General features: G+C 35.8%; 3 protein-coding genes across 3 annotated transcripts; all 3 read left to right on the top strand.

Moving 5' to 3' along the window:
• Positions 1-22,169: 22,169 nt before the first annotated feature.
• LOC139188650 (protein FAR1-RELATED SEQUENCE 5-like) lies at positions 22,170-24,140 on the top strand. Its single transcript, XM_070806293.1, has one exon. It carries the CDS (start codon positions 22,170-22,172, stop codon positions 24,138-24,140), a length of 1,971 nt encoding a protein of 656 aa, XP_070662394.1.
• Positions 24,139-24,900, top strand: LOC139188342 (uncharacterized). Its single transcript, XM_070805625.1, has 2 exons — positions 24,139-24,496; positions 24,642-24,900. The coding sequence occupies exons 1-2, from the start codon at positions 24,207-24,209 to the stop codon at positions 24,664-24,666; spliced, it is 315 nt and encodes a 104-aa protein (XP_070661726.1). The 5' UTR covers positions 24,139-24,206; the 3' UTR covers positions 24,667-24,900.
• A 742-nt stretch (positions 24,901-25,642) lies between these two features.
• Positions 25,643-27,014, top strand: LOC139188649 (uncharacterized). The gene is made up of 2 exons (XM_070806292.1): positions 25,643-25,658; positions 26,485-27,014. Exons 1-2 carry the CDS (start codon positions 25,643-25,645, stop codon positions 27,012-27,014), a joined length of 546 nt encoding a protein of 181 aa, XP_070662393.1.
• The last annotated feature ends 735 nt before the right edge of the window (positions 27,015-27,749 follow it).

The following is a 27,749-nucleotide window of genomic DNA, read 5'->3' as shown; positions in this document are numbered from 1 at the left end:
GGATTCTATCCCTTTCCTACTACAATTTCTTTTGCTGGTACTCAACATGCTTTTGCAGCAATATCCAAGGCTTCTCAGGATATATGGCATCAAAGATTAGGCCATCCTTCATCTAGAATAATGAATAAGATTGCTTCCATTTCTTGTATTTCTTTCACTGGTAGTTCCCATCAGTCTTTGTGTTCCAGTTGTGCAATGGGAAAATGTTCAAAATTACCATTTCCTTCTGTTTCTTGTTCATCAAGCAAGCCTTTGGAGCTTTTACTTACTGATATATGGGGACCATCACCAGTTAGTTCTGTTCAAGGTTTCCGATACTATATCATTTTTGTTGATGACTTCTCCAAATATTGTTGGTTCTTTCCACTTAAATACAAATCTGAAGCTTTCATTGTGTTTACTCAATTCAAATCTATGGTTGAGAATCTTCTGTGCACTAAGATTGTGACTCTGCGATCCGGTTCTGGTGGGGAATTTACCAGTACTCAGTTTTCCAGTTTCTTGAAAACACATGGTATCATACATCAACTTACCTGTCCCCACACCCGGGAACAAAATGGTTGTGTTGAAAGGAAGCACAAACATATCGTTGAGACCGCAAGAACCCTTCTTGCTGCCTCTAAAGTTCCCCATGAATTTTGGATTGATGCCTTTGCTACAACTATATATTTGATTAATCGGCTTCCCACTGCCTTAAAGTGTTCTCCCTAGGAATCTTTCTTTCACAAATCTCCGGATTATCACACACTCAAAATATTTGGCTACAAGTGCTTTCCCTGGTTAAAACCTTATGTTCACTCGAAACTTGATCCGAAAAGTCAGCCTTGTGTATTTTTGGGGTACAGTTTGCAACATAAAGGTTACAAGTGTCTCGATGTTGTTACTCGAAGGATTTATGTCTCCCGTCATGTGCTTTTTGATGAACTCCACTTTCATTTTCATCACATTCCCACCTCTCCATCTCTGTCTCCCCCTCTAAGTACATGTCCCAATCCCATTCCCACATCTTTAACCTTTACCAATCCTTTTCCCACATCTTTGTCTCAGTCCCTTTCTTTCTCTTCTTCTAATCCTAATCCTGCACCCCCTCCTTCCTCACCCTCCTCCCCTTCTCTGCCACCTCAAGTTCCTCATACCTACTTACAAGCCTCCAAACACTCTCATTGGCGACAGGCTATGCAGGAAGAGTACAATGCCTTGCTCAACACTGGGACTTGGTCTCTTGTTCCATCCTAGCCCTCTCAAAACTTGGTAGGTTGCAAATGGGTTTTCCGCATCAAGAGGAACCCCGATGGTACTATTGCCCGGTACAAAGCCCGGCTTGTTGCCAAAGGGTTTCATCAATAACAAGGTTTGGATTATACAGAGACTTTTAGTCCAGTTGCAAAACCAGTCACTATTCGGTTACTTCTTACTATGGTAGCTCAATTCGATTGGTTTCTCAATCAATTGGATGTCAGCAATGCTTTTCTGCACGAGACTCTCCTTGAATCTGTGTTTATGGTTCAGCCATCCGGCTTTGAAGATCCTACAAAGCCAACTCATGTTTGTCGACTGCATAAATCCTTGTATGGGCTCAAACAAGCCCCTCGGGCATGGTATGAGAAACTCTATTATGCTCTTTCCTCTCTTGGTTTCCATGGTTCGCAGAATGATCATTCTCTTTTTGTTAAAAAGGATCCTACCTTGGTATTCATTCTTGTATATGTTGATGATATCCTTGTTACCGGTCCTGATGCTCAAGCTTGTCAAGTTATCAAGGATTTGGGCCCTCGTCACTATTTTCTTGGCATTGAAGTAAAACGATCATCCTCTGGTATTTTTATTTCTCAGAAAAAATACATTTTGGATCTGCTTCAGAAATCCAAAATGGATGGTGCCAAACCTTGTGCAACTCCCCTCAGCACTTATTCTCTGGATCATGAGTCTCCCTTCTTATCTGATCCCACGGAATATCGATCTATTGTTGGTGGGTTGCAATACCTTACTTGGTCTCGGCCTGACCTTTCCTTTGCAGTCAACTTGGTGTGTCAGTTCATGCATCAACCACGGGAATCACATCTTCAAACTGTCAAGAGAATTCTTAGGTACCTAAAGGGTACTCTTGAGCTTGGTCTGTGGTTTTCTAAAACTGCCACACCTCTTAGTATCAATGCCTTTTTTGATGCTGATTGGGTAGGTTGTCACCTGGATCGACGATCAACTGGTGGTTTCTGTATATTTCTAGGTACCTCTTTACTTAGATAGAGTGCTAAGAAACAGCCTACTGTGGCCCACTCTTTAACTGAAGCTGAGTATCGCTCGCTAGCTAATTCTACTGCTGAACTAACCTGGATCTGCAAGCTTTTGATTGATGTCGGTCTGCAACTTCCCTCTCCTCCTAAGCTCTGGTGTGACAATATTTATGCTCTGCATCTTGCTAATAATCTTGTCTTTCATGCTCAGACCAAGCATGTAGAACTTGATTACCACTATATCCGAGAGAAAGTTTTGTCTAAAGAGCTTTTAGTCCATTTCATCTGCACACAGGATCAACTTGCTGATATTTGCACAAAGCCTTTGTCCAAGACTCGGTTTCATTTTCTCCGGCACAAACTTGCTCTTCGCCACCCTCAGTTTAGTTTGAGGGGGGATATTAAGGCTAATATTGTAAAAGATAAAACTTAAAAAATATTTTTCTGTTATGGCTAATTTTCATGAGCTGTAAATTAGTTAGGTGAGCTGTCATTTTTCATAGGTTTATTGGTTGTATATATAACCATCTGTTGTAATCTTATTGATTAAGAAATATAATCATAAGTTTTCTATCAAGAGTATTAAGTACAGTCAATCCACCAAAAGCCCAAACCTCCATAGCCACACCTGCAAGAAAAGTCACCAAAAGTAATAGGAGGAGGGGGTGGGCGAAGGGAGTGTGTACATATCTCGGTGACTACATATCAAAAGTAGTACTGGAAATTACCCAAAAGACAAACCACTGTGGGAAGTTCACATAGTCAAATATCCAACTTACACTGCAGCTGGTAACGTAATATTCAAGCTTCACCATGCATTTGGCGATGGCTACTCCTTCATGAGTCCTCTTCTTTCTTGTGTACAAAGAGCTGACGATTCTTCTCTTCCTCTAACTTTTTCGTCGCGCCGAGGTTCGGAGAGAAAGGGACGTGACAATTATTATAAGAGTGCTTTGAGGTGGTTGTCTCAGAATTTGGCCTCAGCTTTTTATGCTGTGAAGGATTTGGGTTGGAACGTTTTCGATGAAGATGATCGAACACTAATAAGATCTGGGAATTTTGGAGTTGAGTTTCTACCCATGGATATATCAAGCTTGACTTTTCCCTTGATGAAATCAAACAAATCAAGAATAAGCTCAACGTGGTAAAACTACTATGATTATAATTGGCTAGGTTGCTATTTTTTTTTTGTCCATATATATGTTGAAATGTCGCAGATCGACCATATTAATGAGAAAAGAAAGAGTTTAAATATCATAATTCTATTTCAACTAACACTGAGGTCTTTTGTGATAAAACCCCACACTTGACAGATTGAGCATGTGATAATTACCAAGTTGGAGACAATATCGGTGTTGTTAGAAGTGGGCCCTTGGCCCGTCTCTTTGATAATTCTACATGGTATCAAAGCCAGAGAGCTAGCCCGTACTTCAATGAGAAAAGAAAAGTTTAAATATCCTAACCCTACTGCAACGTACACTGAGGCCTTTTATGATAAAACCCCACACTTAACAGATTTGACAGGTGGTAATTATCAAGTTGAGGACAATATCGGTGTTGTGGGAAATGGGTCTTTGGCCTGTCTCATTGATAATTCTACAATATATCATTTCGTGTGATCAAAACTTTTTCTTCTTTGCTGTGGCAGACGATAAATGATGTGATATGTGGAATAGTGTTATGTGCTACTAGACTATACATGCAAGAGATGATTAATGATAACAAAAAATCAGGCAGCACTGCAAGCTGCCGGGCGTTGGTGTTGGTCAATACTACGATCACTCATGGTGATTACAAGCTGGTGAAGCAGATGATCGGACCCAATTCTGAGATGCCGTGGGGGAACCGAATTGCTTTCATGCCAGTTTCCATGCCCAAGCTAACTGAAATCTCGAACTCGCTGGACTTCGTCTTCAAGGCACAAAAACGTATTAAGAGGAAGATGAGTTATTTTTTCTGTTTGTTTCAATAACAAGCTGTATTTGAAATTGCGAGCAAACTTAGAGGCCATGAGATGGGTAATCATCTCTTGATACACTTTCAATATAAGGCCGGTCATGTTGTTATGTGGTGTTATTAATTCACGTGTTATAATATGGGTAGACATACTATATTTATAGTCGATGTTGCAAACAACATCAACCATATATATAGTATACTTAAAGTAATCCTCCTTGAAATGGTATTGATGTTGCAGGTAGCATCACGATACATGCACAAAAGACTGAAGAAGTCGAGCCTCATGATATCAAATATGATAGGGCCTACCGAGAAAACAGCTTTGGCTGGTCATCCAATCAAGGGTGTATACTTCATGGTTTTAGGCATACCTCAGGTATGTCGTTAAGTGTATCTTTATAGTACGACAATGTGTCCAATTTTGAGGATATATAATTAATACGGGTCAAGTTGGTTACAACAGTGTACTCATTCTCTCCTTGTAAGTTAACACATCTTATTAAACGTTTTGAGATTTCAATGGTTTTGCAGGACCTTATCATAACAATAGTCAGTTATGTGGGAGACTTGAGGATTTCCTTTGGAACTAAGAAGGGATTTATTGATCCTCAAAAGTTCAAGTCATGCTTGAAAAATGCGTTTGAGATGATACTAGACAAAATTCCTATGCAGAAAAATTAAGAGGGGTTATATATATATATATATATATGTGTGTGTGTGTGTGTGTGTGTGTGTACGTGTGCACACAAATAAGAAGGCGTCTCGTTTAATCATCTGAACTGTGTGGTTAATGAAATAAAAACCAGAAAGTTATGCTATTCTAATATGGTTGTATAATATTAATACAATAAAATTCTCTATGTATGTAGTTTTTTTTTTGAAATACGGACAACCCTAATGATAATTCTATACTGCTCTTTTATGCCATGACTACGGTGCATGATGTTCGTCTATGGTGCCGAGCGAGCTGCTCGTGGTGGCGCTTGGCTTAGGCTGTCAGTTGAACTCAAGTTGGACTATGTTTGTGCTTTTTTTCGTCCCCCATGTTGTGTACTTATGTGCCTGGTAGGAAAAACTCCTTCCGAGCTAAGCTGAGAATGGATAATTCGCCTAGAATGTTTGGAATGCTCGTCGAAGTGTGGCTTCAGCAGTGAATGCACATTGGCTCGTTGATCGAGTCAGGAGTGAATGCTCATCTGTGCGCTAAGGCAGAATGATACGTTTTCCCAAGGGTTGAGACGAGAGTGTATACTGCCATAACGCTTTGTTTGTGGCTGGTTGAGTGGCTGCTTACTAGGACGTCGCTAGAAATAATCATAATCATCTGCCCTCGTCCTGCTTTTGGATAACTTGTCAGGGGCACACTGTGTCTAGATGTGCTCCAAGAGCTAACTCAGCAAGGTCGTTTGCTGCTCGAGGGTGTTTGTCATATTTGCATTCGGCTGGGAATTTGGGTGCAGAATTCAAGCCTGGACAGGTCACACTTATAGAAAAACGGGGTGAAAATACCCTGATTAAGTTACCTGTTTGGCTGAACCGATCTCGGATCGATCTGGAGTGAGAGCCGGGTTAGAAAGTGGGTAGGGCACACAGGCACGAAGTTGGGTTTGCTTGGCCTGCTTGTTCGTGGGCTGGAGCGCATTGGGCTTGCGAGAGATGTGTCTGCTGTGTTGCTTGGGCCTGGGCCGTCTAAGCCGCTTGGCCTACAACAACTGCTGCGATGGTCTGGCCTCATGCCCTGGGCCTGTTATTCCTGCACATTGCAAGAGCTGCTAGACAACACATTGGGTTGTCGTTTAGTGGCCCTGTAATGGCTACTGGGCAGTAGCCATGGTGATGGTTGTGCTTTGTGGCGTTAGGGCTCATCTTGATGTTGCATTGAATCACAAGAAGTGACGACGCCAGGCCATGTCTTGGTCACCATCCTTCAGTCCATATCTTTGAACGTAGGGTATTCCGTTCGTCATGATTTCAAAATTTTCTACCATTATATCCTTTCTCCAGGGATTGAATTTCTAAGGGAAATTCAATGACATTGCGTATGAGAAATTCAACATAACAGAAAATTCCAAAAGTGAAGCAAGAGCCTTTTTCGTGAATATTAAATCGGGGTTTTCAATGAAAACACCAATTTGTGGTGGTAAAATTCTGCAGTATTCAGTTTTGGCAAAATTGTACCCACAAAACAAATAACACATTTGATCAAAGGCAAAGCGTCACGCGCCTACAAGGTTTTAGGGGGCGGGGGCTGTAAGGGGGGAGGGATAGGGGATTTGGCCAATGGACCTCCGATGCCTAAGTTAGTTTCTCTGAAAAAAAGAGAGAGAGTTTAGTGCTTAAGTGAATAGCAAAAGCTTACCATAAATTGGTTGGGATGAGGTATTTACAGGGAGGTGGTCGGCCATAGGTTTAGGCTTTTGCCTTACACGTGGCGGCTTTCCATTGACTAAGGTGTGTCATTTGTAGGATGAAGAATAATCTCAAAGATATTAATTATGAGATAATATCTTGAGATGTTGATGGAAGTATCCTTGACTAATTAGGATAAGGATTCCTTACTTGTTTGAGTTGATCTTTAATCAGAAATGCATTAAAGATATGATTTTAATAATCAATCATATTTTTAATGCATTTGACTTTTCTCATTGCCATGGCTAGGATAGTTTGGCGGTGTCCTAGTTTGTTGCTCAAGCCTCTAGAGATGCTAGGCTGTGCGTGAGAATATTTATGGGTCATGCCCATTTAATGAGGGCATTTTTGTCTTTTTCAAGAAAAAGTTCATGTGCCGTTTGCATAATTTTTGGAATTACTTTTGGCTGTACACATTTTATTTTCAATCAAAATTAAAAAAAAAAACAGATGGTAAATAAAGGCTAATTATATCAGCACCCCACAAGTTGTTGAATAAACCCCACATACTTGATACACCCCACATTTACTTTTTCAATTAAAAATTATCTTAATACAACCCACTTCCTTTCCCATAATACCCTCACATCCCACATTCTTAATATACACCTTACACTTTCTACATACACCCCCACATTTCTCAAATCTTGTAACACTCATTTTTAATTTTGCCGAATTATTTCAAACCATCTGAACGTTAGTTTGCCGAATGATTTCAAATTGAATGATTTGAAAAAAATGTTTAGGTTCATTTGAATGTTTTTCAATAACAATAATAATGATTTCAAAGCTACCATGTTGTTTCCATTTTCTTGTGCATATTTTGGTCGAACCAAGTCGACCTGCAAGAAAGCACCTTATGAATGCCATTGACTCAATCTACAATCAGTTTGCATGCCATGGTTTTTGAATTATGAGATTCATAAGTGCTAATTCTTGAATTATTAGATTGAGTGAGATTAAATAATTATCGATGTCATCAAAATCACTAAAACAAAGAAAAATATTAAGTCTTACCTCAGTAAAGCTTTTGAAACACCGATTTCATGTTCCGGTCAATTTTTTTTTTCTCAATCAACATGTTTATAGTTTCATTGCTTAGGGTTTTATTCAACAATGGAAGGTGGGAAGGGTTTTGATAGTTGAAGTAGATAAATAATACGTTAAATGACACACCCCATCCCGAAGGAGGGCATGCTGGCCGTCACGTGAGAGTGACGTAACCATTTACACAGTTCGGAAGCTTTAAAAAAAATACAATTACTAAGATGAAACACCCGAGGGTGAGTCCTACTTTTGTGAATTCTGTCAGAACACCGCTGGATTCCACGTGGCCACCAAAGCTCTGATATCTAGAACCTGGAGGGGTGCAAAACAAAGTTGAGTGGGTCAGTAAAAACAAAGTTTTCGAAAACATTTCATTTAAAACATTTGTAACCCCTCGTCGTAAAACTTGTATACTTTCCCAGAAAATAACATAATAGCATATACCTTCAAATATCTCAAATCATCAATCTTTATCAAAACCAGAAAGTATGCCATGATATAATGTCAAAAAACAGAATATGGATGCATCAATATAATAGGTGAAATAAGGAATCAACCGGAGGGTGAGTCCTACTTTTGTGAATTCTGTCAGAACACTGTTGGATTCCTCGTGGCCACCAAAGCTCTGCTATCAAGAACCTGGAGGGGCGCAAAACAAAATTGAGTGGGTCAGTAAAACAAAGTTTTTCGAAAACATTTCATTTAAAACATTTCTAACCCCTCGTCGTAAAACCTGTATACTTTCCCAGAAAATAACATAATAGCATAATATTTGTTCAAATCTCTCAAAACATTAATCTTTACCAAAATTCAGCAAGTATGCCATGCAATAATGTCAATGACAGAATATGGATGCATCAATATAACAGGTGACATAATGAATCAACCGGAGACCCTGCAGTTGGTCCTGTATGGTTAATTCTATAGCTCAATATCCAATACAGCCGGAGTCACCACGGTGACCTGTACGGCGCTACTCTGCACATAAGTCGGAACTACCTGAAGTAGTCTGTACGACAAGAATGGTGAAATAATACGCTCTAGTGCTTCTCTCATTAATCATTTGTGCACATAATCTAAGGTCACCTACTAGTCGGAACCACATCTAGTGATTTGTACGACTAGCATGTCGGAACCCTCTCATGGTCTGTACAACATGCACCTACTTGGATCTAAGGTGAGCGTGCGGTGCGGTGAATAATATAAGCACTAACACTAGAGGTGCAGGTTATGAGCTCTCAACACAATTCACATCATCAATGATTCACATGAATAACATAAACTCACATGATACTCACTTGTGCATCCACAACACCAATTCACATATATATATGCATCAAATATCAATTCATATAATTCACAAAAGTAGGACTCACCATCGGGTGTTTCATCTTAGTAATTGTATCTTTAAAGCTTCCGAACTGTGTAAATGGTTACGTCACACTCACGTGATGGCCAGCATGCCCTCATTCGGGACAGGGTACGGTGTTCTGACAGAATTCAGAAAAGTAGAACTCACCCTCGGGTGTTTCATCTTAGTAATTGTATTTTTTTTAAAGCTTCCGAACTGTGTAAATGGTTACGTCACTCTCACGTGACGGCCAGCATGCCCTTCTTCGGGATGGGGTGTGTCATTAAAAGTGATTTGGGGTGTATTTAGAAATTTTTATTTTTTTTTAAACCTAATAAGGTCAAAATTGTAATTGCATAGTAGGGTAAATAAGTTATTAATATTAAATTTTAATGTGGGGTAATTCAACATTTTGTGGGGTGCTAATATAAAATGCCTAAATAAATACTTTCAGTTTTCAATTAAAAATAAAATATAAACTTAAAAAATTAAAAATTAAAAACTTGAAGTAGTTATCAAATAAGATTTTAGTTTTCAATTTTTTAACAAATATGAAAACTGAAAGGTAAAAATAAAAAAACTCAAAATGAAATGGTTAAATGCCCATATTATTAAGCACTTTGATTTGGTGGATGCGGTCTCTATTTATCAATTATCTTTGACTGAAACCTTGTTGGTTTTCATTTTTTTATTGAAGTCCCTGAAATTAATGCAATAATGTATTTCTATGTAGGTTATTATAATTTTAAATTAAAATTTGATATTTGTAGTTACTTATATTAATGAGATTTTAAATAAAATTCAAGATTTGTGGGATTAAAAATATTAAAAAAAATAAATTATACTTATATAAAAAGTATAATTTATCTTAATGACTTGATTTGTCATTAAGATAAATTATATTTAAATAAAATCCATGATTTGTCATTACTTATATTATGATATTTTACATACAAGAAATTGGTAATTTTTATACGGTACATTTTACATATAAAAAGTTGGTATGTTTTATATAAAAAAACATGAGTACATTTTGTATAAAAAAAAATGGGTACATTTTATATAAAAAAAATGATACGTTTTAGATTAAAAAAAAAAAAGGTCGTACATTAGAAAACGGGTACATTTTACACCAAAAAATGGTACTTACAAAAAAAAATTAATACATTTTACATATAACAAAGTGATTCATTTTGAAAGACAAATGAGTACGTTATTAGTAAATTATTGGTGCAAATAAAGGTTAAAAAATGAGTACAAATAAAAGTTTGAAAAATATGTACACAAAAAAAAATTAATATGTATACAAACTAAATTGAAAAGAAAATTGGTACAATTCAAAAAAAGGGTTTCAAATTAAAATGGATACAAAGTAAAAATAAAAAATATATGATACAAAATTAAGCCATAAATATATATATATATATATATATTAAAATGTAACGTTTTTAACACTAAATGAATATATTTAGAAATAAAATTTAACTATCTTGACATGTAAAATATTTTATTATTAAAATAATTAATGACGTTTATTAAAACCGAGGGACCTTGATGAAAGATTGAAAATGAATAAGGTTTCAATCAATAGAGTTGAAAAAAGAGGGATGAGATTATAATTTCTTTCTATAATTATTATATACACTAAACTTATCGAAATTGATGTTACAGAAAGATTATACACATAGAATTCTACAAGGATTACAGATCATAGGAGGCGTAATCCTAGATTGAGCAGCACATATATTTTTTTGGGTGGATTGGCCATTAGTCTCTGAATTATTACCTGAGTAAAAATTAGGTCTTTAAATTATTTTTGAAGGTACTATATTTAGTTTTCCATCAATTTAAGTTACGTTACTTGCATTTAATAAACATTAGAGAGTATATTGGTAATTTTACATAAAGAAATAGTGAAAGGAGTTACATTTGGGGGTAAATTAGACGTTAGATTCGCAACCTATATGAAATGTTAAGGGCTTATAGGCGAGAAAAAAAACGGTATTACACTAAAGTGTGTTAAGTGACTTAAGTTGACGAAAAATTGGATAAAACAGCTTTGAAAATAAAAGTAAGGATGGAAGTAGCAAATTTTAATGAATTTGGGATTTATTTTACCGAAAAAATAATTCAGAGACCTAATTTTCACTAAATAATAGTTTATGGACTAAATTGACACTTCACTCTATTTTTTTTGAACAAACGATATAATCAACACTAATGGGAGGGGGTGGGCTTAGACCCATAATGAGCTAGCAATAGTAGGATTCAAATTTGCCTTTGGCGAGAATCGAACTTAAGACCTCTCACTTACATATAAAAAGCATACCACTAGACTGTAAAATTAAGTGGCAGTAGCACATATATTTTAGACAAGGGAGAGGCAACATACATTCGTTGGATAACCTGTCTTTATCAGCGTGGACATGGACTTAGAAAAAAAAGCCACAAGACCAAATACTTCGAAATTATGCAAGTGACTTTTTACTATAGTGGTGGAAAGATGTTGAGTCATTGAATGACGGTGTGAGTTCATATTTTGTCAGTGACTAATTTAACATATAATCTAACAAAATCTATCGTTTGTCATAAAAAAAAAAAAGGTACTTCGAAGTTATTATAAATGACACAGCCTAACCCTCCTAATCTGGATTAAATGCAAAGAAAGGACTTGGTATGGAAAGATGAACGATAGAAGTTTCTATTTTGTTTTTAGCAAGAAATGGGATTTGTGGTCCACGTGTAGATAGAAATATCATCTTATGTTTAAAGTAATTTGTCATTTTTTGTCTTTTCATACAATGGTGAACTTAGATGAGAGCACTGACAGAGCCAAGTACAAGATTCTCTAGACTATAACATAAAGAGAGTTTTGATTCTTTAAGCTTAAATTTTTTATTTTTTTGAACTATTTTATGATTATAAATTGTCATATTTCACTTAGTAAATAAATTTGAATCTTAAGTCTGTCTTTAAGGAAAATAAGAGCCAAATAATATTAAATAAACTCATTACTTTAACCAATATTATAATTTAAGAGTGATGTTGTTTACACTCCTGTGTCTTATCTTCCCACCCATATTTTAATATTTTTTTAATTACAAATTTGTTCATTTGTAAATTGACTGATAGGGACATTACTTACCCTCTTTTGCTGATAACTCTCATGTTTTGTTTAGAGACGATTTGTCTACCTTAAATGTTAATTCATCTTTCCATCTTTCCATCTTTCCATCTTTCATTCACATAAAGCAAAAAAAAAAAAAAAAAAAAAAAAAAACAATGGATTTAGAAGATGGCTTGTTCATTAAAGAGGTAGAAAATGACGTTTCTATAGAAGAGATAGAAGATTATGTTTTCATTGAAGAGATAGAAGAATAATTTTGTGTGTGGATCATCTGAATTCGTTGCATCCATACATTTGAAGTTTTCGTTGTCGAACTTTTTCATTTGAATTTGCATGCCTCGATGGTTTTTCATTTCAATTTGTATACCTTTTTGGCTTTGAGTTTATATTTAATTTTGCCTACTATATTATGATTAGTATTAGTACTGATCTTTGCCATCAAACTTTTTCACTTGAATTTGCGTCTGTGGTTCTTATTCACACAGATTTATTTCTTTGCAGGCAGATAATTTTATAATTTTACCCATATATATAATATTAGTTAATTTTGGAATAATAATGGGTGGGGAAATAACATTTCAATTTTTTAATTTTTTAAGGCGGGTGAGATTATAATGTGGGTGGAAAAATAAGACAATGAGATGAGTCTATCAGCTATCTAATTTAATAGTAATAAATTAAAACTTCCATAACGCATATGGTTCCTTATTTTATTCACTTGAAAGTTTTGAAGGCTAGAAGCCTAGAAAACATAGTATACTCTTGATTCAAATTATTACTTTCAGGCTTATTATTATATAATTTTATGTAGGCAACAAATGATTAAAAATTTGATTTCGTAGTAATAATTTTAACTTAGCCCATCCACTAAATAATTTATGATTACGCCATTGGGTGAGAGGTAGTGCTCAACTCTTTTTGAACTCGATGGTGTCTTTCATTTTCTCGCTTCATATTTTGTGCCCAACCTAAATTCTAAAACGCAGCCCACGGCCCACCCCATTCCAACTTAAACTCAACACCTAATTAAGAAAGCTACCGCCTATGCAAAAGCGAGAACATGAAAGCTACAATTGATTTTTTAATTGGTATACTAAGGTAAGATAAATAATCTAGCCCATGTACCCTGTCCGTTTTTAAATTCTGGCTCCGTCACTTTCAACGCCTCATTCTCGTATTGGTATAGAAGTAATATTACAAGATTGATAATTGAGAAAAGGTTCGGCTCTTTAGGAGTTCATCCTCAAGATACTTTGTGACCAAAAGCGGAGGTATTATAGGGCTAGCATAGGCCTGGGAGGCTAGGCCTACCTCACTATTTCAGCCTTTCTAAATAATTTAGTATTATACTTCTTCTTTTTTTGTGGTTAACTTAATCAGTATTACTTCTTTTAGTTTATACATAATTCTTAAATTCTATTCACCAGTAGTAAAACAAGAGGTCTCTTTTTCTTTTCAATTCCAACAACACTCACTTTAAACTAAATTTAACATCTTATTTATAAACAAATCAATAACTTTTTATTTTTAAAAGAGACGATATATTAATGACCTCAAATGAGAGTTACATTAGGTGAACCTTCGAGCCAAACTATCTTGTTGCCCAATGACATGACAAATTGAGCAAATCCATGGCCCATTAGAGCACTTCTAGTGTAGTAAGGGCCTCTTGGGCAATGGACTCAATCCGCTGAAATGAACGGGTCTACAATGAACAGTAACTAGCTAAGTACATCTCTACCTCTAAACTAAATAGTCCAAGTAATTTGTATTAAAATATTAGTATTTTTTTATTTTATAAAATAATAAAAGATAACTTTATTTTTAATTTCATGTAATAATAAAAGATTAGTTCGAAGTATTTGTAAATATTGAAATGTAATGTAAACTGGAAGAACATGGTTAGGCTTTTATAGAAAAAAATTCTAATTTTTTATATTTTTAATTAGTATTTAAATTTTTTTTTAAAATAATTTAAATTGTGGCTACGTCACATAGGCAGGACGCTAGGTCAGACGATTATTGCCTAACTTCTCCATTGGTCTCGCCTTGAGCCCAATTGCCCAAGTGGTCTGGAGTGTTTTGGAGAGGGGGGGGGGGGAATGGATTGGGTTGCCTTTCCCCAAGGCATTAAAGCAACGTTAGAGTTGCTCTTATAGCTTGCAGGGACATACATGAACTGTTTAAATTGAAATGCAGCCGCACCACGTGCATCCTCCGCAATCATGCCAATAGCAAATATGTCCCTAGACTGGTCGTTAATTGCACAAGAGCATGCGTATAATCACTCTCGACCACAATCTATTGTACCCCCATACGTTTTGCTAACCAAAGACCTTCACAAACTACCAGCAATTTGATGTGTGCTACAGACGAATGCGCTCCTTCTTCCAAGCACCGACTGCCATAAAGTGCCCATGCCAATCATGAATTATGACCCCCACACCAAGTTATGCAAACCGAGTGGCTCCGTCAACATTAATCTTAAACCAACATTCCCTAAGTGCTTGCCATCTTGCTGGCATGGGCTGTTTAGGCAAACTCGGTTTGGTGTTGACCTGTCGAAATTCCTGATACTAACAAAGATCTCGTTGCACCACCTCTAAGGGTTGTCCGCTTTTGCCTTCCTACACCAAAGAGTTCATTTCTGCCATGAAGCCCATATCATCATACCGACCAATTCAATATCAATCTATCCGCCGGCATATGAAAACTAATAGGCATAATGCGTACAAGTTTCACTTCTTCCTCCAAAAATAAATTTGATATCACCTCGAGCTGCCAAGATTTGCTTACCAGATCAAGAAGTTCTTGAACCTTCATATGTTTGCGAGAGACTGGTGCCACTGATAACACTTTAAATGCATTCGGCCGCAGAAGCGACCGATTATATGCTACTCCTGTATCGTCTCTCCATTGTCCACATTCCACCTAGAAGCCCCCTTAAGCACCTCACGCGCCTTAAGAATACTAATCCAACAATAGGAGCTATAGAATGGGTTGGTTGCATCCCAAAAAGATGACATGGGATAGTTATAGCTTTAAACAACTTGGCAACCAAGGAATCTGGTTGGTAGATTAAACACCACCCTAGTTTAGACAACACGGCCAAAATAAAAGCATACAAATCTGTGAACACATACCCCCTTCCTTTTAGGTTTACATAATTTCGCCCTTGACCACCAGTGTATTTTTAGGGCATCTGGGTCACTCCCCCACCAAAACCGAGCCATTTTATGAAGTTCATCTCAAAAAGTCTTCAGCAGTAAGAAACAGTTCATTGCATAAGCAAGAAGAGTTTGAGCAACCACCTTGATGAGAAGTTCTCTTCCCACTACTAAGCAGGGCCAGTCTTGAGTTTTTTTGGTGCGCAGTACGAAAGCTCAAAATGTGCCCTTTTTTAATACGGAAACATATGTTTAAAAAAAAAAATTTAACGAGGGCTGGAATCCAGTCGAAGTTGAGGGGCTAAGCCCTCACACCCAAATTATATTACTTGAGAAAATATACAACCGGGGGGGGGGCATTGTACCTAAACCCCGACAATCAAAAGTACAATCATATACAACCACTCCTAGCAAAGCTCCTTGAAATTTCAACCTTTAAGAAATTGTTTTCTAGCATTTTTTGAAACAAAATTATCAATTATATTATCATACTCCAAGTCTTCAATCTCATCATTTTCAATACATAAGATTGCTAATCCATTTAGCCTATCTTGAGTCATAGTGGTCCGTAAGTAATGTTGGAAATTATTTATTATAATATGAAATATTGTAATATATAATTTTAATAAGGGGTGTGATATCCACACACCTTTTTTACTTCTCTCACATCTTTTTGATTTTTGGCCGTCGGATCGGATGAATTAAAGAAGATCAACGGACATAAATTAACAAGGGTGTGTGAGAAGTAAAAAGGGGTGTGTGGATAGCACACCCCTTTTAATAATTGAATGAAAAATAGTGTTAACCAATTTCTTTGAAAGGTTATGTTGTTTAGGTGATACTTGATAAGTGATGTATACTTATAGATGAAAAGTTACATCTCTTTAATAAGTAAAAGTTGGACTCTATATAAACCCATGAAATCATTGGTATTAAACATAGAAAATTAGAGTTAATTTTTACTCTTGAGAAATAGGGTTTCCCCACTTTGTTTCTCTCATGCTTTGTGTGTCAAATTCTGAGTAGTGTCTTGAGAGTACGAAATATATGAAGTTCGCCAGAGTCCGAAGATTGAAGTGCTTTGACTTCGGATTATAGATTGTTGAATCCTGGGAGATTGATGCCTACCGAACTACAAGCACAAGAGTAGGGTCGAAATTCTATCTTTAGGACATTGCATTTATGCAAGCCTCAATCTCAAAGTTTGTTAGTATTTCTAACTTTGTCCCTAGTTGTTTATATTAATCTCATATATAATAGATGTTGTGAATTTCTTTATGATTATTATCATTGGAATTATATTGTTATTTTTCAGATTTTCTAATATTGCTCCAACAATCTAAAGATAGAAATTATTATGCAATATTAGAAGTATGTATGAATGTGAGTGTTAGAAGATTTTAAGATCAACAACTTTGAACGTAACCCTAACCCTAAGTCGGAGAAACTATGGTTTTCTACGGAAAAAGGTATGTCTCAGTGGGGCTGCAGTTTATTTGCTTATTGATGTATACTCGGTATACATAATAGTATTGTTAAACATGATACAAATATAAATATATTCATGTATACGTAAGAGTAGTGTTTGCATGTTGCTTCAATAAAATAGTTTGCATGTTGCTTTAATAAAATAGTTTTACTTTGTGCATACACTTATTTTCTGGGAAAGAAAAGGACATGAACTGATATAGACGGCAACATAGAAGGAAAGCAGTGAAGAAAAAAAAAAGAAAAAAAAAAATCTTGGAAACAAAATTCCAAGCCAAACGGTTAATATGCACTTAGTTTCTTATGCATGTTTGTCCTCTCTCTCTGAAACAATGATATATTTGAATAATCGATTGCAATCTTTCCATGTTAATATATGAAAAGGTGGGACACCTGTTATGAAAGTCTTTATTTGGGAAGTTGTGTTCCTTGGAAGGCATGCAAACACGGCTTGTGAAATCAGCCGCGTAAGTGCGGTTCGGAAACCTACATCGATTTCTGGAAGTTTTTGGTTTTCCAGAAAAGTTTGTTCGTCGTAATTGCAAACCAAAAGATATTTCTAAGAAAAATGAAGGACATACGTGGAAATGTCAAAGTGTAAGTAACTCTTTACGAAGGGTTGTCGTCGTTGGCCGATTAATTGTGTTTCTTGGATAATAACTTTTCAGATCAAAGTTATGACATAAATTTGATGCGCGAGTGTTTGGGAACGATCTCTAAATTTCAGAATGGTACATTACCAATATGTATGTTTGCTAAAACCAGACATGGCTACCGTCTGAATGGACTTCTCCATTTGCGGTGGCAGCACATTGAAATTTTGGCCGAAGGAAAAACTTGGATTGATCATTGGCCATATGTGAAATCAAAGGCCAAAGATATGATTGGGAGGCCAAATCATGTCTATAAATCAGATTGATCTATACCTTGTTTACGAACCACATGTACATGGTTTTTATTACATTTGGGCAACATATTTGGTGAAAGAAATTAACCAACCAAGTCACTTGGGATAATTATATTTCAAGAGGATGATGGAGGAGAATTTAGTCTCCTGAATGTGACTTGTTCAACTATTAATAGTTAAATGTGACAACAAAAATGTGGGGGTCTTTTGTAAATTTGCAGAAAGACATTATGTTGCTTATTTAGTAAGCAATGGCAACCAATGAGTGTGTTTTATCAATGGTTACTCATGGCAAGAAAGCTTTTTTGATAACAAAAGAAGATACTGTATTTAAGTTAAATCTTTGAACTCATTTTAGATGAGTTATTATCATCTTGAAAAGACGATGACTGGATTAAAAGTGTGGGGATCTTTTTGAAAGAAATGACAAGACACTAAAAATGTGGGAGCATTTTGCAAAATGCATTAGACCCAATATGGCTTTATAATAAGCAAGCGTGGGCTTGGATATTTTCATGTTAGTCATGTATGAAACCAAAGCCAATTCCCTTGAGAAGAATTAGACATTGGAAGTTTGGGAATACCTTGCAATGATAAGAGTTTTGCTTTCTCTTGTTACTAGTCATAGCGAGGAAGAGTCAATTGAAATTTAAGATTAACATTCTTTGGCGGGAATTAACATTCTTTGACAGGGATTCTAGTCCCATGATAATTTAAAAACTTAGATGATAAAGTGTGAAAACCTTTAAAAGCTTTTCCTGTAACAGCTTAGTGAAGAGTGAATGCCTAAAAAGATAGATAAAGTCTATCTTAGTTGTTCATTACTTCTTAAAGTGGAAAATGTGATCGATTTAATGATAGCATTACAAGAAACTACAATTATGAAAGAATTGTAGGGGTTGGTTAAAAGTAATTTGCTAATTGAACGACATTTAAGATGTCATCTCTTGTAATGAGTAATTGTTTAAGGTATGGCAAGGTTAGAGATCTTCTTACAAATACCTTAAATGTGGGGGAGTTTACCCAAGTACTTAGTGTTAGCAAATTACTTAATGAAGTCCTAATATAATTTTGAGGACTTGACAATGTCAAACAACTACTCTCGTATGATATATAATTTCATAAGATGAATTGTGCATTCCATTAATGACAGTTAACCTAGTGGTGGATCCAATTATTAAAGGTTAGACTATAGAGTAAGTTGATCATCGAGGGGAATGAGGCTAAAGACAACATAACTAATGAATCAGCCGAGCGGAAACCTAACTTAGTTGATTGGAGATCCCATGGTCTAAGTTCAATAGGCAAACTGGTTGGGCATGATTCAAAGAAGTTAACACACTATATACCTCATTCCTATGATGGAAGAAGTGTGTTGTCTGCAGACATTTTAGGTTGTATATTTATACTTAATGACAGTGATATCTTATAAATCAGAGGAATAGAGCAGACTATTCTTAATCAGTGGTCACCTATGTGAGAGTAGAAGTGGGTCGCTTCTATGAGAATGAGATGGCTAAATTCTCTAAAGCTCTCATGAATCCGGGATTTGTTCAGGACCAAAATGAGTATGAATCGTAATATATTAGGATTAGTGATGTGTGTTGCTTATTGTATCGGTTTACTGCTGCGGTGAACAGTTCAAGATTTTATATTCACTGCGTCACTAAGTAAATCCGATAAGTATTCACTAGGGTAGGTTCAAGTCTAAAAGACACCTCTCCCGATGCATCCCTTGTTCTCCTGTACTCTCAAATTCTTCCTGATTTTTCATTCATGTGGGGGATTGTTGGAAATTATATATTATAATATGAAATATTGTAATATATAATTTTAATAATTGAATGAAAAATAGTGTTAACCAATTTCTTTGAAAGGTTATGTTGTTTAGGTGATACTTGATAAGTGATGTATACTTATAGATGAAAAGTTACATCTCTTTAATAAGTAGAAGTTGGATTCTATATAAACTCATGAAATCATTGGTATTAAACATAGAAAATTAGAGTTAATTTTTACTCTTGAGAAATAGGGTTTCCCCACTTTGTTTCTCTCATGCTTCGTGTGTCAAATTCCGAGTCGTGTTTTGAGAGTACGAAATATATGAAGTTCGCCAGAGTTCGAAGATTGAAGTGTTTTGACTTCGGATTATAGATTGTTGAATCCTTGGAGATGAACGCCTACCGAACTACAAGCATAAGAGTAGGGGCGAAATTTTATTTTTAAGACATTGCATTTATGCGAGCCTCAATCTCCAAGTTTGTTAGTATTTCTAACTTTGTCCCTAGTTGTTTATATTAATCTCATATATAATTGATGTTGTGAATTTCTTTATGATTATTATCATTGGAATTATATTGTTATTTTCCATATTTTCTAATATTGCTCCAACAAGTAAGTGATGTGAAAATTACTTGACACACAAATTAAACCCTATTAAGATAGTTGTAGTATATGAAAGTAGGGATCGTTCTAAACCGGGGATTAACTAGGGCTGCTAATCTACTTAAATTAAACTCTAAAACACTAAACTAGACTTAAAAACACAAGACACCAAATAGAAAAAGGGGTTTGGTTTTGACGAAATTGAAATGAAACTAAACAAATTGCAAAACAAGCAAACTAGATATGAAATGGGGTGAATTAAATGGTGAAATAGGCTAGTTAGAGGATCATTCTCCACACATAAACATATGCAACATAAATCGATTTCCAGTATTGTTTCTTTAAACCATGAATGACAATGCCCCAAATTAATCGTGAATGCACAAATTAACTCTCAGATTTCCCTAAATTCATTGAATTGAATGGACAACGCATCGCAACCAAATTATTCTAATCAAGTTCCCTATATGAACAACATGATAGAGATACATTCAAAGATCAATAAGTTCCATGGAAATCATAAGCATTGACAAGACAATTATAACTATGAACTGCATGATACTCTTGCCAAGAATCTACTTAACACGATTGTGACTAACAATCTCCACTACTTGTAATTATAAGTTCCTAGCAATTAGGTGAAAGTCCCTTATAATTTAGCATTAGATTCATGCATGCAAACTAAGTATGCATCCTTAATCAACACACAAGAATAAGTTATCAATCAAATAGATAAGTAAATCACATTCATGTTTTACGTAACAATAACTGAAAGGAATCAATTCATATTAACATATGTCCATGGCTTCAAATTCACCATGAACTAATAAGAACTTAGTTACACATGTTCATAACAATTGAAAAGCAAATTGAAATAAACATTGAAATTAAAACGAGTGAAGAAATAACTCTTAGAACTCCTAAGGATGCAGGTGGCTTGTGCACAAGGTCCTCCTTCATCAATGAAATGCACGACAAGGATCTCCTTCTTCTCCAAAGGGTGCGGCAAAGATGTATGTTGATGTAGAATGATGTAGAATGGTGTATAATGGTGTATAGGTTGCGGCACAATGTGTTTCTGAATGGTATGAGGGTGGTGACGAATTTTGGCTTGGTATGAGGGTGGTGACAAATTTTGGCTTTAAAACACACACATTTATATATATATATATATACACACAGGGAGCTTAAGGGGAGGGATCCCCATTTTTTTGAAAAAATGGGGAGCCTTCTCCTAACCGTTGGATGAAATGGGTGGTTGAGATTAAATGGGGATCCCCATCTTTCTTTTTCCTTTTCTTTTTTGGTTCCCGCCTTTTTCGTGCGACACAGGCGCACATCATCTCCCACGAACAGAGCACAATACCAGCCAAATCATAGGCCATCGGGAATAACCTTTGAGATTTCAGAGATTTCAGGTATGGGTCTCCTCCTCATTCACTATTTTAGAGGATTAATTTGGATTTGGATTGAACAAATGGGGTTTTTTCTGGTTCTCTCCTCTCCCACGAACAGAGAAGCAGTTGTGTTTCGGTGTGCGTTAGTCGATCATACTTAAAACTCACAAAATTCTAATCGAATACCCTTTAATTGAAAAGGAACTCTTCATTAACAACCAAGGAGCCAAGTTTATCCTTTTTAGTAATCATGTGGGTTTTTTTCTAGTTAAAGTAAATAGAAATTGTGAGAAGAATGGGCAAACATGGAGGCTGGAAGAGTTGACATCGCAGGTGGGCAGCCTGTGAGAGCAGCTAAGAAGACAAATTGAAATAAATTGAAAAGGAACTCTTCATTAACGATATACGCTGCTGTAATAATTGGGATTGTCTTGGAAACCCACTAAAGAAAACTGACCTTGAAGAGGTTTATCGCCTTGGAAAAGCATGTTACTCAAATAGACAGTTCACTGAAAATCGAGAGGCAGTGGACGAGATAGAAAATAGAAATTCGGGTTGGTTTTTGAGTTCTAATTCAACTTGGTTACAGATTTTTCTTGAATAATTTGAGTTTTGTTCTTCTTTTCAAGTTTTGTTGATGCTTTTTATTATTCTTTTTGGTGTGGATGTTTGATTGTGCTAATGTTCATGTTCAAGTTATGGAAGCTAATGAGATGACTATTGAAGTTACGGGAACTGATGAAATGCCTATTCAAGTTATGGAAGCTATGGAAGCTAATGAGATGACTATTGAAGTTATGGGAACTAATGAAATGCCTGTTCAAGTTATGGAAGCTAATGAAATGCAAGTTCCAATGGAAAATCAGTTAGAAATTGTAGCTGGTATTTGTTTTTTCTATCCTCAAGTAACAGATGAGTTCAAGCCTACCATAGGTCAACGTTTCGAAACATTAGACGAAGTGCTTGAATTTTACAACAATTATGCAAGGGAGGTTGGGTTTAGTGTCCGAATGCATTTAAGTAAGAAAAATAAGGATGGTGAGATCACGAGAAAGGAGTTTGTGTGCAACAAAGAGGGAAGTAATACAAAAGAATGGATTGGTGACGAACAAAAGCGTCGTGGATTAACCAAAGAGGGTTGTAAAGCAAGATTGATAGTTGTGAGATCTAAACTTGGTGGGTATGCAATCACCATATTTGACGAGGGTCATAATCATCCAATGACATCCCCACGAAGACGCCACTTGCTAAAGTCTCATCGCAAGGTTACTAAGTGTCATAAAATATTAGCTGATCAGCTAGACATGGCAAACATACCTCCACACAAACAATTTGACATTCTTGGATTGCAGGTAGGTGGAATTGAAAATGTTGGTTGTACACAAGAAGATTTAAATAACTATCAAGGAAAAGTGCGAAACAAGATGAAGGGGCATGATGGAAAAATGTTGCATGATCATTTTTTGCTAGAGCAAGAAAGAAATTCTGAATTCACATTCAAGATTCAAGCAGATGAAGAACACAAGATTACTCAATGTTTTTGGGCCGATGCAAGTTCTAGGCAAGCATACAAGCTTTATGGTGATGTGGTCATTTTTGACACTACATACAACACCAACCGGTATAGTATGATATTTGCCCCGTTCATGGGTATAAACAATCATGGTCAAACAATCGTTTTTGCTGGTGCCTTTCTAAGTGACGAGACGATAGATTCATTCGTTTGGTTATTTAGAGAATTTTTGAATGCCATGCCTGGTGATGCTCCAAAAATGATTATTACTGATCAAGATCCGGCAATGACAAAAGCCATTCCTTACTGTTTTCCAAACACGTTTCACAGATTCTGTACGTGGCATATTTTGGATAAGTTCTCGAGCAAGCTTCCTGCGATGAAATACAGAGATCATTATTTAGATTTCAAAGCATGTATTTGGGAGTCAGAGACTAGAGAAGAGTTTGATGTGAAATGGATGGCCGTTGTTTCAAAAAGTGGATTATCTGGTAATGGCTGGTTGCAATCGATATATAGGATTCGATCTACTTGGGTTCCATCCTATGTGAATCATGTTTTTTCTGCAAATTGCTCAACTAGTCAAAGAGCTGAGAGTGGACATTCATTTCTAAAGAAATATGTTTCCAAGAACAACTCCTTCCTCGAGTTTATGGTTAAATATAATAGGGCATTGGTACGCCAACGCCATTCGGAGTTGAAGGCAGATCATATTGATTTGAACGAGAGGCCAAAACTCAAATGCCTTATTAAGATGGATGCGCAAATGGCCAATATTTATACATGTAGCTCTTACCTTGATTTTCAAGAGCAGTTGTGGGAAAGTTACAGCTATAATATTGAGCTTACAAGCGAAAATGATTCTTGCAGCATGTTTAAAGTTTTGCCCATTGATGACGAAAAGGGTAGAGTTCGTGAAATTTTGTATGAAAAATCCAGGGATTTTGCATCATGTAGCTGCAAACAATTTGATAGTTCAGGAATCCCATGCAGCCATCTTTTGGCATATTTGCATAGAATACGTCAATTTCAGTTATTGCCGGATGAATACATTTTGAAGAGATGGACTAAATCTGCAAAATCTTTAGGTACGGTTTCTAATGTGGAGATATCTGTCGACAAATCCGTACTTGAAAGGCGTGGAAAATTATTCTAACAATATTCGCATTTGATTGATAAAGTCATTCTAAATGATGAGGCAAGTAAACTCTTTTGTGAGGCAATGGATGCTGTGAATGAGAAGATTAAGCCATTGGTTGGTGGTACCAATGAAAATGTGGAACTTTCTGCAACCAAAGGAGATATGGAATGTCGTGCAAAAAGAAAATCGATAGTAGATGATGTTGGTTTTCTTGAACCTGATCCTGTTAAGACCAAAGGATCTGGAAAAAGACTTAAAAAGGGAAAAGAGAAAGGAAAATGCAAGAAAAGGGTTAATGGTAACCTTTGTCATGGGTGTGGGCAATATGGAGTTAATCATGACAAAAGAAATTGTCCGGAGCTCCACAATCGGTAAGAATACATACTCCACGTGTTTTTCTATGTATATCGTGCAATTAATATATCAATAGTTGAAATGCGTTTGTTGTCTTTGATGTATAATAGCATTATTATTGTTAATCAACATTTTTATGATTTCTATTTTGGTTAATTGCAGGATGAGCAACACTCATTGTCTATAGGAAGCTGATCTCATTCTTTTGTTCCTAATTTGCATGGTGTTAATGAGGTTCCTCTGTTTTGCATAAGTTTATTCTATGAATTTGGAGGAATTGGCCATGAACTTGCAGGATGAGGAGCACTCATTGTCCATAGGAAGCTGATCTCATTTTTTTGTTCCTAATTTGCATGGTGTTAATGAGGTTCCTCTGTTTTGCATAAGTTTATTCTATGAATTTGGAGGAATTGGCCATGAACTTGAAGGAATTCACGTATTTTGTATGACTTTATTTAGAAATTTATAGTTCAATGATAAAGAACAATAGCATACCAACTTTGGAGGCAACATGGAAGACATCAAATGGTTTTTTTTTTATTTCATGAATATCAATCCAATTCTTTTACAGTGCTTCTCATACACAGTAAAAAACAATAACAATTTACAAAATGCCGATAAATAACTTTTGAGTCAACATGGAAGACATCCGCAACTTCTTTTTCATATTGCTGCTTGTTGGTTGCTACTCATCAACTCAGCAACTCAAATAGGAAATTCATGATATGAGTGAGGCTTCCTTTTGTTAACCAAGATATGAAAACAGTGTAAAACTTGTTTGAATGACAATGAGATTGCAACTGGACCACTTGGGTGGCGTTTAACTAGTTATACTAGTTATGCGAAACACAAGGAGTCCGAGAGCTTTAGTATGACAAGAATTGTGGAGTTTTATACGTTGCAGCTGTTCTATTTTGATCCTTATCAAATATATACTAGTATATAGAGTCATGATAGGACTAAAACTTATTAAGAGATAGAGATTATCACTCTTTCTGATAATAGGCTGGACCGAGTGAATCTCTAGCTATATGGATGGATATATATAGTTGAAGTCCCTGCTTCCTCATGTACTCTCTCAATATTATCTAAAACCCTATTCACTTAGAAGAGAGACTTTCGTGTGCTGGAAGTAGAAGACTTCTTCTTCTATTGTTTCTTCAATGTCGATGCCCTCAGGTAAGTGTCTTGCAGACTATAAACTGGTATTTCTCTAGTTATGATGAATATGATATTAGTTGGTAATCCTAGGGTTGTGTTGGTTTGCTGTGTTGCAGTAGCTTATTTATTAATATACTGCTTACATGTGGTATCAAAGCCAACCCAACATGGCTAGGGTTCCTTATTCAATATATGGTTAACTCTTGATATGAATGATCTATATGTTTTGCTCTTGTGTCATTAAATGCTTCCGCTGCATACTGACAATTAAATCGTATGATCATGATGTATAATCAATTATTACCATATATTCCCCCAGTTGTGTTTGCTATTCTGTGCAGAGAACAACATTCAAGAATAGTTACAATACTGGGAACTCAATCAAGAAGACCTTTTGGATTCATATCTTATTTGTCAAAAGTCGAACTGATTTTGAGATTTGAATCATAAACAAGAATTTCAACAACTAATATGCTCAAAAGTGTTTAGTTTGTTGATTTTGGCTTGCTGTCTAAGTAATTGGACATGTGATTTATTTGTATCAAGTGAATAATAATCTGCTCAAAAGTGTTTATTTATTCAAGTTAAACAAATGAATCAATGTATAGTGAAATATTGAATTGACAAGATTGCTTTCTTCATCTGCTCAAAAGTGTTGGAGTTATGTAAATTGCCCTTGTGTTCAATATTTTGGCTATGCAAATCTAGTATAAATGGTTTCTGTCCAAAGATGATGCTGTGCTTATACGATTATGTGTTGAGAAGAGATTATATGTAATCTTTTCTTTTGTTTGCTGACACTTAATGACTAACAACTATAAAATTAATATTTGGTTTTTTGCAGCTCCTCATATGACATCTCTCAATTTCAACAATATTGAGACTCTGACCGGTTCTAACTACAAGAAGTGGAAGGAGGATGTTGAAATGGTTTTTGGCCTTATGGATCTCGATTTGGCATTAAGGGAGGAAAAACCTGCAGCAATTACTGCAGAGAGCACTGTAGATCATAAGGCAAAGTTTGAAAAATGGGAGAGAACAAACCGAATGTCCCTGATGATAATGAGGAAGGCTATGGCTCCATTAGTTAAAGGGGGTGTTCCGAAACAAGACAATGCAAAAGCTTTCTTGGCTGCAGTTGGGGAAAAATTTAAAGAATCTGACAAGGCTGAAACTGGGACTTTTCTCACTCAAATTACCTCTATGAAATTTGATGGTGAGGGAAGTGTCAGAGAACACATTCTCAAGATGGTTGATCTTGCTCAGAAATTAAAGGATCTCGAAGTACCCATGACTGACCAGTTCTTAGTTCACATGGCCTTGAACTCATTGCCTCCAAAATATGGGCAGCTCAAGGTTTCTTATAACACTTAGAAAGACAAATGGGGCATTGATGAACTGATCACTATGTGTGCGCAAGAAGAAGATCGGCTCAAGAGTGACAAATCAGTAGATGTGAATTTTGTGCAAGGAGAAAAACGCAAAAGGGACTTCACTCAAAGTTCAACCGTGGCTGCTGGTAAGAAGAAGAAGAAAGAAATTTCTTCTACTTTTAAAAATACTAACATCATCTCTAAAGGATCTCATAAATTAAAGCCTGTTAACTTTGAACCTGAGAAAGAAAAAGAGTGTTATTTTTGCAAAGAAACATGTCACTTAAGAAAGAACTGCAATGGCTTCAAGAATTGGCTTGTTAAGAAAGGTAATGAAATAAATATTTTTGTGTGTGTTGAGTCTAATTTAGTTTATGTTCCTCCTCAAAGTTGGTGGTTTGACACAGGCTGCTCTATTCACATAACTAATTCTTTGCAGGGCTTCTAAAAAACAAGGGTGATAAACAATGAAGTCTACAATGTTTATGTAGGGAATGGCAGCAAAGTTGCTGTCGAATCCATAGGAAGTGTCAAATTAGTTCTTTCCTCTAGCTTTATTTTAAATTTAAGTCCAGTACTCTATGTACCTTCCATGAGAAGGAATTTGATTTCTGCATCTAAGTTAGTTAAGTCCGGCTTTACATTTGTGGGTGACAGTCAAAGTGTAAAGTTTTTTCATTCCAATGACTTGAATAAATTGCTTGGTGAAGCGTTTCTTAAAGTTGATATGTGGCAA

This window comes from Malus domestica, chromosome 10, assembly GCF_042453785.1.
Source record: "Malus domestica chromosome 10, GDT2T_hap1".
Classification (NCBI taxonomy): domain Eukaryota; kingdom Viridiplantae; phylum Streptophyta; class Magnoliopsida; order Rosales; family Rosaceae; genus Malus; species Malus domestica.
This window is presented reverse-complemented; position numbering and strand designations above follow the sequence as displayed.